General features: G+C 43.7%; 3 protein-coding genes across 4 annotated transcripts; 1 reads left to right on the forward strand and 2 right to left on the reverse strand.

The window, feature by feature from the left end:
* Positions 1 to 170: 170 nt before the first annotated feature.
* LOC135499106 (uncharacterized) lies at positions 171 to 8,938 on the reverse strand. Of its 2 annotated transcripts, XR_010449233.1 has the most exons (5): positions 8,859 to 8,938; positions 7,970 to 8,244; positions 7,441 to 7,549; positions 1,102 to 7,084; positions 171 to 261 (listed from the first exon to the last, which is right to left on the reverse strand). XR_010449233.1 is itself a non-coding variant. In XM_064789765.1 (4 exons), exons 2-4 carry the CDS (start codon positions 8,192 to 8,194, stop codon positions 1,227 to 1,229), a joined length of 6,192 nt encoding a protein of 2,063 aa, XP_064645835.1. In that variant the 5' UTR covers positions 8,195 to 8,244; positions 8,859 to 8,938; the 3' UTR covers positions 360 to 1,226. The 2 variants fall into 2 exon arrangements, 1 of the variants encoding a protein (XP_064645835.1); XM_064789765.1 differs by lacking the exon at positions 171 to 261 and having other exon boundaries at positions 360 to 7,084.
* A 639-nt stretch (positions 8,939 to 9,577) lies between these two features.
* Positions 9,578 to 13,466, reverse strand: LOC135499078 (zinc finger protein 658B-like). Its single transcript, XM_064789716.1, has 2 exons — positions 13,386 to 13,466; positions 9,578 to 12,978 (listed from the first exon to the last, which is right to left on the reverse strand). The coding sequence occupies exon 2, from the start codon at positions 12,938 to 12,940 to the stop codon at positions 9,875 to 9,877; it is 3,066 nt and encodes a 1,021-aa protein (XP_064645786.1). The 5' UTR covers positions 12,941 to 12,978; positions 13,386 to 13,466; the 3' UTR covers positions 9,578 to 9,874.
* Positions 13,467 to 15,036: 1,570 nt separating this feature from the next.
* On the forward strand, positions 15,037 to 16,212 carry LOC135498634 (huntingtin-interacting protein K-like). Its single transcript, XM_064789005.1, has 3 exons — positions 15,037 to 15,220; positions 15,548 to 15,655; positions 15,861 to 16,212. The coding sequence occupies exons 1-3, from the start codon at positions 15,059 to 15,061 to the stop codon at positions 15,954 to 15,956; spliced, it is 366 nt and encodes a 121-aa protein (XP_064645075.1). The 5' UTR covers positions 15,037 to 15,058; the 3' UTR covers positions 15,957 to 16,212.
* Positions 16,213 to 16,243: the final 31 nt, after the last annotated feature.

A 16,243-nucleotide genomic window follows, 5' to 3' on the forward strand; every position in this document is an offset into this window, starting at 1 on the left:
CATGACCTACTGACTCTGTAAGAATTTCAACGGGTGTATGTAAAATATACACACGGCACGCCGTCCATTCTCCAAGCGTCGTCAATGGTGAACAATGCCGCCGCTGTCACACTTGAACTACTGACTCTGTAAGCATTTCAATGGGTGTATGTAAAATTCACTCGACCCACCGTTCATTCTCCAAGCGTCGTCAACAGTGATTATCAACGCCAAGTCTCACTTGACCGGGTTGGTTCTAAACGCGGCATTGGCATTGGCATTCTGCAAAAACCAACATATATCTCACATCCAAGTGGTCCCTTTAACAAAATTAAGTAACAACATTAACTTTAAAACATAATATATTTTGAATACTGGTAACTTGGTATCGTAATCTCATGCAATTGACATTCATAAACATTGTCGCGAGATAATCTTTGTCCGCATTAAAAGATCCAGAGACCTAATTTTTTACACAACAGACGCTGGCATTTGTGAAGGACTCTATGATTTGAGGGACTATTTTGCCATTTACACGTCTCTGCCACCTGACCTCGGCGTACATTAGTTGTGTACATAGTGCAATGGTGGTGATGTAAAGGGAAAGATAGTACTTCGAATCATAAAGTCCTTCACCAATAGAGAATCACCTTGACCGTTGATATCTCCAAGAATATGCCATGCAAACTGGATGAACATTCCAGAATTTGCATAAAAGAGTTACAGAGTTAGAGTTGAGGTGTGTGAGAAGTGAGGGTAGATTTTCGAATAATGGACCCATCCAAAACATGCACCATGCCACCAAGACGATCAGGACATTTTGGGATGAATTATCTAAAACCTGCCCCCCCCCCCCCCGACACGCACTCACACGTACACAGGGACACTGAACGACATTTTTTGTATACATCTACATTAGCACCAACCCTGCATTATCTTGCAATCATCTGCCCTCACATCAACACACCCTTTTCTGCAGGCCTCCGGCCCCGCCCAAAACATTCCTAAAACTCTATTTATTTTGGTTAGATACTTTGAAACTATGTCAAGAGCAAATAACCCTCTTCTCAACAATTTAAAACTTGGAAAACATGCTGCCCTCTTCCCCTCCCTTCCCCTCACCTGCAGGCAGATGGTCTCTGGTTTGGCCTCCATTATAGCCCACGCGTAGAGTGTTTGACGAGACAACCATCACTCCTATTTGGTATCAATTCCTCAAATCATTTGATAGACTAGTTAGTTTCGATTCAATGCGCCTCGTTTCCTGAAGTTGAAGAAGGACCACCATGATGCAATAATGGGTCCATCACATCATTGTCAGAATCACCACCCCCACATTCCACCACATCAGTCCCATCGTCATCAGTACTATCATCATGATGTGTCGCTTTGTGCGAGACGAGCGCCGACCTACGCGCAAAACTTTTGCTACACTGGTCACATTTATAGATATAGTTTTTTTTCAAATTCGGTTGTGCTTCTCCCACCTGACGTTGCGACAAGGCGTCCACTTTATCATGAACAGATCCACCATCACCATGGCAACTATCCACTGACCACGCTCCAGACTCCACATCAGTCTCATCATCAGTATAATCATCATGACGCGTCGCCTTGTGCGAGACTAATGTCGAATGACGTGCAAATCTTTTACCACACTGATCACATTCAAAAATCATTTGCACTTTTTTTGCAACTTTTCGCGCCTTCCTGGAATTTTTCCAAGAACTCAGCCTTTTTTCTTTTGCCACCGTAGCGCCTGAGATCTTACCATCATCGTTACCTGCCTGGGTATCAATGTTACTAGAGCTAGGCACACTGACTCTAGGGGGCAGTCGCACTGGAGGTGTGAGAACGAAGTGGAATTTTATCGTCCGAGGTAACGCCCCCTGCACCTCACCAAGTTTTGTATATGAAGCAGAGATCGGCCCTGAAAGAGCACTATCAGCAGCTGGTACAATACTATTCAAATTTTTCCCAGAAACTTGCTTGCTTTCTACAGTAGTAACACTGCTGATATTCTCCACAGCGTCTTTGCTAAAACTGGACACCTTTTCACCTGAAATTTTTGGCCTTATTCCCCTTCGTTGCGGGTGAGAACGTTTATGCCACTTCAATCCACACATCCTCTCAAATACCTGTAGGCCCGGGCACTCGAGGCATGGGAACCTACCAACCGGGTGGGCCAGAATGTGAGCGTCATAATACACTCGCTTCTGAAATGTTAACAGACACTCGGAGCAGCTAAAATTCCCTTCAGCCTCTTTACGATTATGAGTCGTCTTCTTAAACGAAATCCGTGAGATTTTATTTCTATGCATGGTACGTGTATGTGACGTTAGTCCGCATATTCTTTCAAATATGGGCAGGTGTGTGCAGTCACTGCATTTGTATTGACCAATCGGATTCGCTTGCATATGCGCCTCGTAAAATGCACGACTCTTAAATGTTTTTCGACACTCCGCGCAGTGATAAATGAGACTGTCTGGCGGTGCCTCTGCATGATTCCCGGTGTGCTGCACACACTCGTTTGTCACAGTCTCCTGAGAATGTACTAACCCTATGTGCTGGTTTTTGTCCAACGCAAAATTGAATCCTTTTTCAAAGTGGCCACATCTGAACTGGTCAACTACAGACTTTTCCGCCGACGTATTTCCACCACCATGTTTGGTCCGATCATGCAACTCAATATCGCCCTCAGATTCAAATTTCTCACCACACACTAGGCATGTGAACTGCTCACTTTGCTTGGTCAATATCACTGCAGGGTGACAGTTATGATTTGTCGACGACTCATCACCTGTTTTCAAACCAGGTTTCGTCCCCAATATTTGTGAGTTTTCGACAGAATTACAAACTTGAATGAAATTAAGTGGGGTGTCTGCTTTAAAACCCACCGCATTCGGCTTCAGATGAGTAGACACCTTTTTGCATTGGTCTTCAGACTTGTGACCGCTGCAGGTTTTTTCATGCCATTTCAATCTTGAAGGCCAAGAGGATCTGAATAACTTCCCACATTTCTTACAAAATAAGTTCATCAACAAGGAGGCATTTTTTCGTCTCTTTTCATGAGAACGTCTGTGCGACAATAACCCACAGAACATCTCAAACACCTCCGTGCACTGACTGCATCTGAACTGACCAAGGGGATAGGCTTTAACATGCGACTCATATGACGTTTGATTCTTATACGTTTTTGGGCATCCCTTGCATCGGAAGGTATGACCATCAGGTGGCTTCTCTCCTGCACAACTCCCAGGATCAGCTATAGCATTCTCTGTCTCTGATGTCCTCCCCTTAATATGTCTCAAATCGATGTGGTACTCAAGTTGTTCCTTCACGGTAAACCCACTATCACAAAACTCGCATTTGAACTGAAACTCCACAGCGCCGGTATTTCTCAAACCATGTTCACTCCTCTCATGCTCCTCATACTCCTCCCGGGCTTCAAACTTCTCACCACACTCAAGGCATGTGAACATAGTCGATTGGGTCAAATCTGCATGAAATTCTTCATGACTAGCAAAGTCCAAGTAGACTGACGAAACAAAGGGGCAGCGCGTACATACGTAAGGGAAATCCACCTTGTGAGTGTCTCTGTAATGTTGATCCAGTTCACACGGAATCTCAAACTTCTTTGCATCGCATATTTTACATTTCAGATTCGGATCTGAATTGCTATTTGACGGACACGAACGTCGATGGCAGACCAAGTCGTTGTAGTCAACGAAAACTGCCTTCCAGCATTCGTTGCAGTAGTAGCTCCCTCTATCAAAGATGCCGTGGCACACTAAATGAATAAGGAACGATGTGCGCCCATATATAGTTTCAGAACAACTTATGCAGTCATATTTTTGTTCCGTATCAGTCGCTATGTTATTGAATAGCACTTTCCTCCACTGGAGCATGTCTTCAGAAGTAACTGGTACAGATTCACCGGCTTCTGTTTTGATTTTTTTCAGTAGTTTATTCTTCGAAGGGTCGACATTATCGTATGATCTCTGCTCCGATTTTACACCAACTTTTTCGTACGTGGTTGCTATGGCAACACCCTCTTCATCATGCAAACTCATATGCTCAACGAGATCGTCAAAATTCTCAAAAACTATTAAACATTGGCGACAACAATATGCGGCTGGATCCGGATACTGATTTCCAGGATTGTCAACAACCATGACCTTTGGAGGGTCAAGGTTATCAGCTTCTGGCGGACGCAAGGGCTTCAAAATCGCATTGGCAAGATCACGCAAATTCAAGCCTTTCCTTTTCTTATCATTTCTTGCAACATCGACACCCATGCAGAATTCGGGATCAATTTCGATCTTCGCTACCATTTTACTGATCTTTGCCTCATCAATTATCCCCTTCTTACAAGTCTTGCGTTGGATCACTACTGGGTCACATGTGTGGACCTTCTGGTGATTTCGGAGATTTGTTTCACATTCAAACTCCTGGCTACATTGATCGCAAACAAGACGCTCCGTCTGCCCGTTATTCGAATCCCTGCTGGCCGAGAATGCGGCGTTTAGAAACGTATTTATGTCGTCATCGGTGTGTTCATAAACATGCAATGCTAAGTGGTGCTTGGTCTCAAAGAGCTGTGAGCAAAGATCACATTCATAATCACTGTCAAAGTACATGATAAGTTTCACATATTGCTCACAAAATTTCCTGGCGCGCCTGGTAAAGTCATCTGTTGGCAATATCTCATCTTTTGATAAAATATGCTGGTGTTTTCTAGGCGCAGTGTTGGACGTTTCAGAAGACAAGGGGTCAACAGTTGTAGCTGGTTTGGGGTTCAACCTGACCAATGAGGTCTTAATCGGCAAGGCTGTTTGCACACTGGAATCCAGCGGATTTGAGGAGGAACTGTTCGTAACTGCAGTCGGCACAGTAAAAGTCCTTATCATGACAGGTGGCAGCACCAGATTATGATCAGATTCTTCAACAACACTGGTTTCTGGAAACATTGACGGCCAATTCATGATCTTATTCAGAACCGGTTCTTCAACCGTCTGGCTTACTACAACTGGTTTCGGAAGAATTTGCCGTGGCAATTTTAGTAGTTTCTTTTGAGGACATCTCAGGGTTTCGTCAGATGAAAAATCTTCCTTCGGGACCAACTCGCTCTTTCTCCGTCGTTTACGGTCTTCTTGGAACATCGTTTGAATCGTCTTCGACGACGAAACTGGTTGCGGTGAATTCTTCCCCGAGCTATCCTCCATTGGTACGAGTTTGCTCCTTCGACGGCGTTTACAAGCTTCTGTAATTGTCTCCTTTGTCAACAATGACTTCATTGCTGTACAAGTCGTAGCCCGAGTAGTCATTCGAGTAAGACTTTGTGCAGTTGATGTCTGAACAGCAGTAGTCGCTGGCACAACAGGGTTTGTTCCAACTTGGTGTTGTTTGGTTGCCATGGTTGCACTTGACGTGACGGTCTGTGAGGTCGTGACAGAAGCATCAGTCACCCCAGGCAACACAACAGAGTTTATCCTGGACCGAGGTTGACTTGTTGGAGTCATTGCAATGCCACTTGAGGTAGTGGCAGTCTGGAAAGTTGACTTAGAAACAGTTGTCCCCGGCAACATCAAAACATGATTCGGACCAACCTGGGGTTTGTTAGTTGCCATAGCTACATGAGGATTATTAGGTATGATTACAAACGGATTAGCTGCACTCTGGTTTGTTGTCTGGCCTGGAGGCAAGAGCATCACCTGATTTCCACCAGCTTGGCTCACCAACTGGCCAGGCCCAACAATGGACTTGGGCAGGAGCATTACTTTGTTTCCTTGAAGATTATTCCCAACAGAAACCTGGCCTACTGACATTATCCCAGTTTGGCGCACAATCTGGGCAGTTGCCATTGTCCCAGTTTGGCTAACAATCCGGCCAGTTGTCATAGTTCGAGGTTGGCTCATAATTGGACCTGTTGCAACCATTCCAGTTCCGCTCACAATCTGGCCAGTTGCCATTGTCCCAGTTTGGCTCACAATTTGGCCAGTTGTCATATTTCCAGTTGGGCTCAAAATCGGACCCATGGCCATAGTCCCAGTTTGACTCAGAAATTGGCCAGTTGCCATTGTCTCAGTTTGGCTCACAATTTGGCCAGTTGTCATATTTCCAGTTGGGCTCAAAATCGGACCCATGGCCATAGTCCCAGTTTGACTCAGAAATTGGCCAGTTGCCATGGTCCCAGTTGGGCTCAGAAGCTGACCAGTTGCTCTTATCCCAGTTTGGCTCAAAATCTGGCCAGTTGCCATAGGTACAGGAGCAGCTTGCGACATAAACACCACTTGATTTCCTTGGACTGACTTCCCTAAAGTCATCTGGCCAGTTGCCATGGTACCATTTCCTGCAGCAACCTGACCAGTTGCCTTGGCAGTATTCCCTGTAGCTATCTGACCAGTTGCCATTGTATCATTCCCGGTAGCTATCTGACCAGTTGCCATGGCAGCATTCCCTGTAGCTATCTGATTAGTTGCCATGGCCCCAGGGACAGCCTGTGGCATAAACATCAATTGGTTCCCCTGGAGAACAGGCACCAACATCATTTCCTTGGGCAGCCCAGGGACTTGAAGTAAAGCACCGGCAGGGATTGTTCCAGGACCACTTTGGGTCATCGAACTACTGTTTTGCAACACACCTTGCGACGTTATTGCCGACATATTACCAGGAATTTGTGTCACGGTCAGAGGTGGTGTTTGGACATATGATACATCATCTAGATCTTTTTTTTTCCGTTGACGTTTACAACGGTCTGGTTTCACTGTCAGAGGGGGAGGCGTTGCATCAACTTCCGCCTCTTTATGTATTTTTCTTTGACGGCCACGTTGACGAAGAGCAGTATTCTGACTACGGCAACGTACGGTTGGTTTCGGACCTTCGAAAACCAGACACCCAGCTGGATTTGTCACGGGAGCAGATGGATTAGACAAAACAGGAGGTGTTTGAGAGTCTCTGTAACATATGGTGTGAGCTTGGTATGGACTGGAAGAAGGTGTATTTGGCGTCGGAGGAGGAGTTGATGTTGTTGGTTTCGGTTGTATCGGCTTTGGCTGGATTGGTCTTGGAGGTGCGTGCCGTTGTGCTGATCTCAGAGCTTTGTCTGAAAAGAAGACGGAGGTACCATCGTTGGGGAATCATCCGTAATCCCTTCAACCTTCACTGTTCATCAATAATTGAAACAAAGCCATGAAGTCAGATATGTCAGTCAGTGTCTGGCCAGGGAGAGCACCATCAATGCTGACCTTCCCGGGAAAATCTCGATATCAACACCGCAGGTTGAGCTACTTGCCCGGTTCAGAGGGTGGAAATGTTGAACCCTCGCAGTTGGGGGACCTCAAAACAACATTTCCACGAACAGTAACTCATCTGGCTATCTTAGGTTAGCAACTGTTGTAAGATTTGACTGTATCTAGTTTTGTTTACGTGAAGAAGCTACTCTCCACTCATGATTCATACCTGTTTCTTGTTTCCTCTTCAACATTTGAAGAATCTGAGCATTGACCGACTTCTGTTCTGATTCTGGTTTTGGTTCGATCTTGATGAAAAGACTTTCCTCGTACTCTGGCTGAAATGACATTTCAAGCAATTTACGAACATGAATCAAGACATCACATGTGGGATCAAGGTTTGACTGTGACACTGCCACATGCCTGGTTGTCAAACTCAGAACTTCAGAAGAAAGATGATGTCACCCTCTGAAACTGTCAAGGACAACCATTTTCATTAATCGTGTCAAAATTTACTTCAGATCAAGAAAGATTTCAAGGATGTCTTACAAATGGGTTAATATGGACACAATGCCCAGCCATGACCATTGACAACGCTCAAAGTTTTCCATGTATTAGTGGCTTACTCATTCTTTAGCTCACAAACTTAAAAGATCTGTTGAATACGTTTCAATCATTTCGACTGTTGTTGCCGTAACTAGTCAATGCACAATGGGCATGTGAATATTTCATGGATGCACTCTGCCTTTAAACTTTACCTTGACCCTGTTCACATCAGCAGCAAACATGGTATCCTCCTCATTCACTCCCTCGTCTTCACTCAGGACCTCCTGTTTGACTAAAAAGCCTGTCTCAAAATAATCTTCTTCTTCTTCAACCGGTTCTTCTTTGAAATACTCTATATCTTCTTCATCTTCTTCTTCTTTGACATACGGTCCATCTTCCGACTCACAGACCATATGCAACATTTCTGTTTCATCCATTTTGGCCCGATGATTTTGATTTATTTCAGTTTCAGCATCTTTGGGAAAATCTGTGAAAATGAATGGATTTGTTACATTTCAAACTGGTACATTGAGCATAAAAATCGACCTCTCCAAGGAAGGTGGCTGACCAGTCATTCATTTCACCTTCAATAAGGCACAGGGACACATGAGACTTGAGTGGCTCATGGCGTTGTCCAATATCGACTCAGGCCTTTGGACGTGATCCGAGTGTGTGAATTTGTTTTGTTTTGGCCCCGATTTGTCATTTCCAAAAAGGCCTATGTGGTTGGCAATTTTTGGCCTGCTCAACATCAAGATTTCCCAATTTGGACCCAAAAAACATTTGATCGTTTTTTAAGGCTAGCAAAGTGAGGACATGTGAAAGTGAAATAGCTACCCGATGACTATGTACTTGATTAGATTGAGCAAGGTCAGTGGGCATACCCTTCGTTGATCAAGCAGTCGGTAGGGGGCATGGGAAGGACAACATTAACAAGTAAGTCTACCTAAAAATACATTAGAAATATCACTTTTCTAAAAATGTGGCTGCAAAAGTCAGTAAAAAGCACAAAAGAAATGCAGTAATCTCATATAGTGATGTTTCAATTTGGGCTATAGTTCTTTTTCTTCTCCTCTGATGCATTATTTTGCCAAAACTTACCTCTTATCCAGGCCAAAAAAGCAATTATTGTGCCAAAAAATCATGATTTCCTTCTTTGTGTTTTTTTCATGACAGCTACTTCCGACTTTTGACAAGTACCATCCAACCTCGACTGCAGGGATTCGAATTTTGAAGATACATGGTGTCTCAAAAGAATGCTGTTGTGTACATTTTGAGGGATTGTACAGCAACCACCCATTCAAAGACAGTCACAACGAAAGGCAATAGATTTTGTTGCTCCATCACAACCAGCATTCTGTTTGGGACAAAGTCACGCCCAAGACCACCATCAGAAACACTGTTGCATGTCACAACCAACTGAAATCTGAGTCAATCGAGACAGTCTGTCTTAACCCAGTGGAATTGTATAAGAGACGTGCACAACCATCATGATGTCACAACCAAGTGGATCGAATCCCAGTCATTAGAGACAACCGGTCTCAATGGCACAACCAAGTGGTAAGGGACAGACATAAGGCACAACCAAGTGGAAACGCAACCAGAAGAGACCTGTCACAATGTCTGAACCAAGTTGAATTGCACGAGAGGCAGAGGTCCACATGGTACAACCTAGTAGTGCAAATTGGAGACAAACTGTCACTATGTTTTAATCAAGAGGAGTCGCTTTAGAGAACACTCCAGCAGACTTGGCCCCTTTTATCCCTCCATGATCCTAAAGAAACAAAGACAACCAGTCATGTTCATGAATACCATTTTTTGTATAATGATTCATTCCTCAATTACAGCAATAGTTCTCAGTTTGATATCTGTAACATACTTATGTGAAAAGGAGCAGGTACATTGGATGTTGAAAACCATCAGCACAGCACACTTCCTTCATAGATACATTATACAAATGCCTCGTCCCGTCACCCGGTAAGGAAGGACGACCAGGATGACAAAATAGACTGCCTAGGAGTCTGATATCCATATGACATATAGTTTTCCATACCATGAAGATACAAATAAAGACATTTACATGCAATATGTGTCTAATAAACTCTTGGTAAACTTTTTCAAGATTTCACCATCAGTGAGTTGAGAACATCTGTTTCGGAATGTAGCATCCCATATTCATTCTTCCCATGCAACACCTTATGGGAATCCAACGCCTCCTGGTGCTCAAATCTCAAATCACACCTATCACAACCAAACGGTTGCGCAACCTTCTCTTCGAATTCTGAATCGGAAAAATCAGAAGAACCATAATCATAGTCATCACTCCGTTTCCCTCTTGGCTTGCGTCGTGACGATTTCCGTTTCGGCGCGTCAGATTCCGACTCGGAATCAAAATCGCTAAGCTTACGTTTCTTCCGCTTTCTCTTATATTTCCATTTCTCCGACCTCGGTTGACACTGCGTACAAGCGCCATTTTTGATGCTACTTGAATATGTAAATGCTTTGTTGCATTGTTTGCATATGTAAGGTTTTTCCCCAGTGTGAATTTTTTGATGTGCGTGCAAACCGCAAATTTGTTTGAAACTTTTTCCGCAGTTATTATAATCGCAAACGTATGGTTTCTCGCCCGTGTGCATGCGGACATGACATTTCAAATGTTCCCGTCGTTTGAACTTTTTCTCACAAATATGGCATGCAAACGTCTTTTCCTCACTATGTGTAGTGCGGTGGCGCGCCATATGTCCCGATGTCGGAAAACATTTCCCACATTGTTCACACATATAAGTTTTTCCGCCACGGTGTTTAGAGTTCTTATGAGTCGTTAAACCAGAACGCGAGTGATACTTTTTATCGCAAATATCGCAAGAATAATCCTTTTCACCGGTATGAATTTTTGCGTGAACTTCAACCAATCGCTGCCTCTTGAATGTTTTGCCACAAGTTTCACATTTGAACGGGAGTTCTGGTTCATGTGACAACATATGCTGGCGCAAATCGCAATTCTCGGCGTAACGCATCGGACAAAGTTGGCACACATGTGGCCTGGTGTGGCGGCGGATGTGTCCTTTGAACAAACCGTTTTTTGCACATTCAAACCCACATACTCGACACTTGTACGGTTTAAGGTTGTCATGGACAGTCACATGATGGTGCTCGAAGTCTGCACTCGAGTACATATAAGCACCGCACTCCTGGCACCTAAAATGTGTCTTTTCATTACGGTACCGGTGGAACTTCATATGTGATTTCAGACCAGATTCATCCCATGATCTAAACTCACACTGCGGACAATCAAATGTTTTCTCTCCCTCATGGACACTCTGGATGTGCTCATCCAATGTTTCTTGCTCAGCAAACTTATCAGAACAGAAATAGCAAAAGTAGAATGTTTTTATGAATTCCATTGGGTCAGGGTCATCAACATTTAGAAAACGCTTCTTCTTTGGTTTCGTATTCTTGTCCTTGGAGCCTGGATCTGTTGCCGGGACCTGTTTAACTTCTCCGCTCACGGGATCAGTAACACTCGCCATCTTCATTTTCCGCTGTCTTTGCACTACTGGTCGAGTTGTTGGTAGGCTGTCTTTGGTTTTAAAATGGTCAGCTATATGCTTCTCAAGCGTAGCATAAGCGCCGGTCCGAAACTTACACTTGCGGCAACCATACGGCTGCTGCATTCCGTGTTTTTGCGCATAATGTTGATCAAGATCTGTAGAAATCCTAAACACAGCTTTGCACTCCTTAACCGCACAGTGCAAGACCTTTTTCACTGACGCGGCACTTTCAGGCCTTTCCTTCAAAGAGTCAATCGACATAATTTTGGTTTTCAATAAGCCAACAGGTGGCTTTGGTGCATGGTCCTGAATCATATGACGCTCAAAAGTATGTTTGTGGGTGTAGATATCGCTGCATAACTTACACAAAAAAGGCGGTGGTTTTCCCGCCAACATTTGATGCATGCGCTGATGACGATCAATCTCACGATATGCTGCTGCTCCATAAGAACATGAACCGCAGTGATAAACTTTAGCAACCTTGTGCACCGACTTATAATGGTAATCCCGCAGGAAAAGTGCGTCAAATTTCGCCGCACAAACCAAACAGCTCAGCGGCAGATTCAAAGAAGCGTCATCAGAAATCTTCTCCTCCAGACTTGACAACGTTTCGGCCTCTGCTTTCTTCCCGACCTTGACCATCATTGCGTGTTTGTAAACATGGCACTTATGTGCACTCAGATCCTCCTTTGAAACAAACACGTCTAAACAATCCATGCAATGAGGACTCGTAACGTGAGAATGTGGCGATTTCGCGATTGCTTCATGCACTGCAAGATGGCGCTGTAAATCCTCAATTGATTCCGACCAGTATGGGCATTCGATACAGTCGTAAACTTTCTTGATGTTGTGTGTAGATTGTTCATGCTCATTCAATTGGAATGGTGTAGAGAATGTCTCATTGCAGCGACAGCATTGGCCGGAATCAAGAGATGCAGTGATGACTGAATTGACCACCTCGTCCATCAGACCAAGGCGAGATGATTCAAATTGTAAGGACCCGATTTGAGAAGACCCTGCACCCAAGGAACCAGAGCTATTCATTCCGAATGTAGTTTTACCAACTCCGAACATGTTTCCAACCGGTACAGCAGCCCCATCCAACTGATTGCAAACTGTGGGGTTGACGTCATCACTCTGTGACGACAAGCCACATTCAGCACTGTTCAATGCAGCATCATCTGATGCGTCCTGGTCTGCAAGCGTTATCTCGAACTCCTCACAATTGTCCACCTTTTCAACAAGGTTTTTGACACTCCCAATGCCACATTTTGTCATCGTGCCCTTTACACGAGACAACATTTCAGCATCTTGCCCCTGTTTCACATTAACGAAGGAAGCCACATTCTCAACCGGCTGTACCATTGTCGCGGCTGATCCACCAACTTGCTCAGCATTGAAACCCATCATCTCTTCTTTGATAACCAACATATTGTTAGTTTGAAATGAACCACTAGGTGGCTCTGTTGCATAATCTTTGGAATGTTCCACAGAATCTCCATTTTGGGAATTCACTTGTAGCTGAGACACAATGTCTTCGAGGTTTGATGTCTTCTGAGCAGACTTTTCCTGTGGACTGGTTGTGACATGTCCACTAGATGTCACATCGCTGTCCATTTTCGACGCCTCCATTTTGTCCGTATCTAAGGTTGTTGCATTCTAGACACAGCCTGTAAAGTCATGATGGATGGTAATGTTAAAGTTTAAAGAAAACAGAATATGAGAATATAGAGAATAGAGCCCTAGAGGTGGTCTTACACTTACAGTACAGCTTATCACCCCGAAGACCATTTCATTTGCTGGGCGTGAAGAACACAAAATCAAAACAGTAGTAGTAAGACCTTCTCTAAAACAGTTGTGGGGGGGGGGCCTTCCAAGCTGTACCTGTCCAGGTATAGGCCTATACAACATGTCAAGTGTTATGGGTATACATTTTTGCAGTTGCATGAAAAAGGGACGAGGTTACACTGCACTTCTAGAACTTTTTCTGGCCACATTCTATTATTATTAATTTCTGGTCCCGAATACTTGCTTTTTATAATTCTTGAGGTTATCCTCATCACTCTACCCATCTTACCTCGAGATTCACAACACTAAATAGGGAATTTACTTCATTTAAAGACAAGGACGATTTCGCAGCCCGTACCGTAGAACAAGGTTTCGGTTCCTATATTAGCCGCTAGGTAGCGGCTTATGTTATATCCAATCCGCGATAGCAAGTCACGTGATGTAAATAAACGCACGTGGTCCACGGTCTCACTAGCCGGTGAGGAGGCCAGGCCAGACAAATGCTCTGCAATCCTAAAACGGTTGGGGCTATAAAGTAGACAAGCATACACTGAATGGCATACACTATAACAACAACAACAACTACACTAGCAACAGCAACCACTTAACTATTGATAATATTGACAATATGATTAAACTTGAATCTAAAGCAAGCATAAGCATCCCTAATAAGCTCTGCAGCTCCCTGTGCCATCTGCTCGTCGTAAAGAGGGACCAGCTTCTGCAAGACTTCTAACGTATGATGAACTATGTGGCTTATCTATTCGTGGGAATTTCATTCCCTTATCTGTGAACTTTTTCGTAATATTCAAGAACTCTACCTGCCGTAATAGCAGGGTTTCTCGCATAACGGGAGGATCTCAATCAAGAAGAAGAAGAAGAAGAAGAAGAAGGCCTACCTGCCTCAAAAAATGACGCGACGTCATTTCATGCATACTCCTGTTCCAGCGGCAGTAGACTTGGCAGTACCTTACTCTCACACAAATCTATACATTTCTGAATAGCTTGTCACTTGTAGAATACATCTGGCCAAGTTTCAACGTCGTCTAGACATGCATAGACTGATACAGCACAACGCATGAGACACCCTGCATGTTAACGCAAATTTGGAAAAATTCACCTTTATGCCTTATAACTTAAAGATTAACAAGGATGGTGAAAAAAATTTTTCATAGACATCTACTCATCTCCTTGAGAAAGCGCACTTCCGACGTCGACTCCAAAAGAATCGACTCGAATCTTAATTCAAATTCGCCATTGCTGACATCATTGGCGCCAAAGACTATTTCTTTTGACCCTGATGACCTCGCTTCTAAAAACATTTTTGAGAAAGCCATTCAAACATTAAAATCAACTATGAACATTATCTTTTATATCACCGAGCTATATAAATACGACATATCAAGAAAAATCGGTCGCAATATCGAATTAGACGGTTAGCTTGGAACTCTTTGTACCCAATTACCCTTCCGCCAGCGTGACCTCGTCACAATCATGGCGCTTCTTCAATTTGGCGACGACTTGACCAACGAGAATCACAGTCTACCGTTGAAGCCTTGATGGCCTCGGCGGTTAGACGGTTGCACTGTGGATTGATTGGTCACGAGTTCGAACCCCGGCGAAGTTATTTTTTCGAGTTTTTTTGAAAAATATTCTTGTTATTATTCAGTCATGTACGTTATCAGGCTACGCAGTAATGTATAGGTTTGTGTGAAAGTAAGGTAATGCCAAGTCTACAGCCGATGGAACAGGGTTATGCATGAAATGACGTCGCGTCATTTTTGGAGGCAGGTCGGCCTGGCCTCCGCACCGGCTAGTGAGACCTTGGACCACGTGCGTTTATTTACATCACGTGACCTGCTATCGCGGATTGGATATAACATTCTTTGCTACACATGCGCATTGAACCCTGCCGAAAACGTCCGGCCAGAACAGAAAAGAGCACCGACAACAACAACAAAAATGGCAGGGAAAGAAGGTGTGCAAAGTGACAACGAAGAGGAGTTTCAAGATGCTCCACAGGTCAAGAAACCGGCCAAACATGACTCTGTTGGTGCGGCAGATCTGGAGAAGGTCACAGACTATGCGGAAGAGATGGAAATCTCGTCACAGAGTATTGGAGACGTGAGTAATATTCGATCGGCTTTTGGTCATGTTTTTTCATTTTCGTATGCTTCACAGTCACGTACATTGCATTGCCATAATGTACAAGCCGAACAAGGGCCAGGGCGAGTACATTTTGTGCAGGTTTCCCGTTTTCCTCGGGCCTTCTGACGTGTTCTGAGTGTACGCAATTGTTTTGGCCCTGGTTTCAGTTTGTCTTCGTGGAAAGATGTCATCTGCAAACTGTCTTCAATTCATTATACATGGTTGTGACCATGGTTGTGACCATTATTGTCTTCAAAACAGATTTGCACTACCTGTTTCAATCATTCATTCTATCTGTTTCAGGCGATGCGTGTGATGAGTGACAGGAAGGTGCAGGAGGCCAATGAACGGCTGCAGAGGGAGCGAGAATTATCAAAGGTCAAGATACGAAAAGAAGATGTCGATTTAATTGTAAGGAACAGTCTTACTTTGTTATTCAAACATATTATTATACCGCTGCAATGGCAATCTTTGTCCCATATCAACTAGTACTGTGCACCGAAAGACAAGAGGCGTGGTCCTAAGTGCATATGTTTCTCTTCAACACTTGGCTTGCTCTGTAAGTTTATACCTGCACCATCATCCAAAACTAATGGTCTCATCTTTTCAATTTCAGGTGCAAGAAATGGAAATAAGCGAATCACTAGCCGAGAGGAAACTTCGTGAACACATGGGAAATGTTGTAGATGCTCTTGTAGAATTAACACAGTGATACATGTGGACTTTCTGGGACTTTTTCAAACAGAACAAAAAGACTGCCTGCGAGTTTTATTCTGAAGGAGATTGTGCTGGGTTGTGGCTTTCTGGATATTGGTGTGTTGTAGCTCTCAATACCCAGATGGACAATTGACATTTTCTCTTTAGTCAAGTTAATGACTTATAGATCTTATAGACCTGCAGTTTCCTTTAGAAGACAGAATCGCGAATAACCTCACATTGTATTATGCTAATGATGATATACATAAAAATATAAATATAAATAAAATGTCATGTTTTGTG

Source organism: Lineus longissimus, chromosome 14 (assembly GCF_910592395.1).
Source record: "Lineus longissimus chromosome 14, tnLinLong1.2, whole genome shotgun sequence".
Taxonomy (NCBI): domain Eukaryota; kingdom Metazoa; phylum Nemertea; class Pilidiophora; order Heteronemertea; family Lineidae; genus Lineus; species Lineus longissimus.

Coding starts and splice junctions, on each gene's coding strand:
- LOC135499106 (XM_064789765.1), bottom strand. CDS start 8,194: ATGGATGAAACAGAAATGTTGCATATGGTCTGTGAGTCGGAAGATGGA. Junction 7,550..7,969: donor CTGATGTGAACAGGGTCAAG/GTAAAGTTTAAA, acceptor ATGTCATTTCAG/CCAGAGTACGAGGAAAGTCT. Junction 7,085..7,440: donor GAAGAGGAAACAAGAAACAG/GTATGAATCATG, acceptor TCTTCTTTTCAG/ACAAAGCTCTGAGATCAGCA.
- LOC135499078 (XM_064789716.1), bottom strand. CDS start 12,940: ATGGAGGCGTCGAAAATGGACAGCGATGTGACATCTAGTGGACATGTC.
- LOC135498634 (XM_064789005.1), top strand. CDS start 15,059: ATGGCAGGGAAAGAAGGTGTGCAAAGTGACAACGAAGAGGAGTTTCAA. Junction 15,221..15,547: donor CGTCACAGAGTATTGGAGAC/GTGAGTAATATT, acceptor TATCTGTTTCAG/GCGATGCGTGTGATGAGTGA. Junction 15,656..15,860: donor AAGAAGATGTCGATTTAATT/GTAAGGAACAGT, acceptor TTTCAATTTCAG/GTGCAAGAAATGGAAATAAG.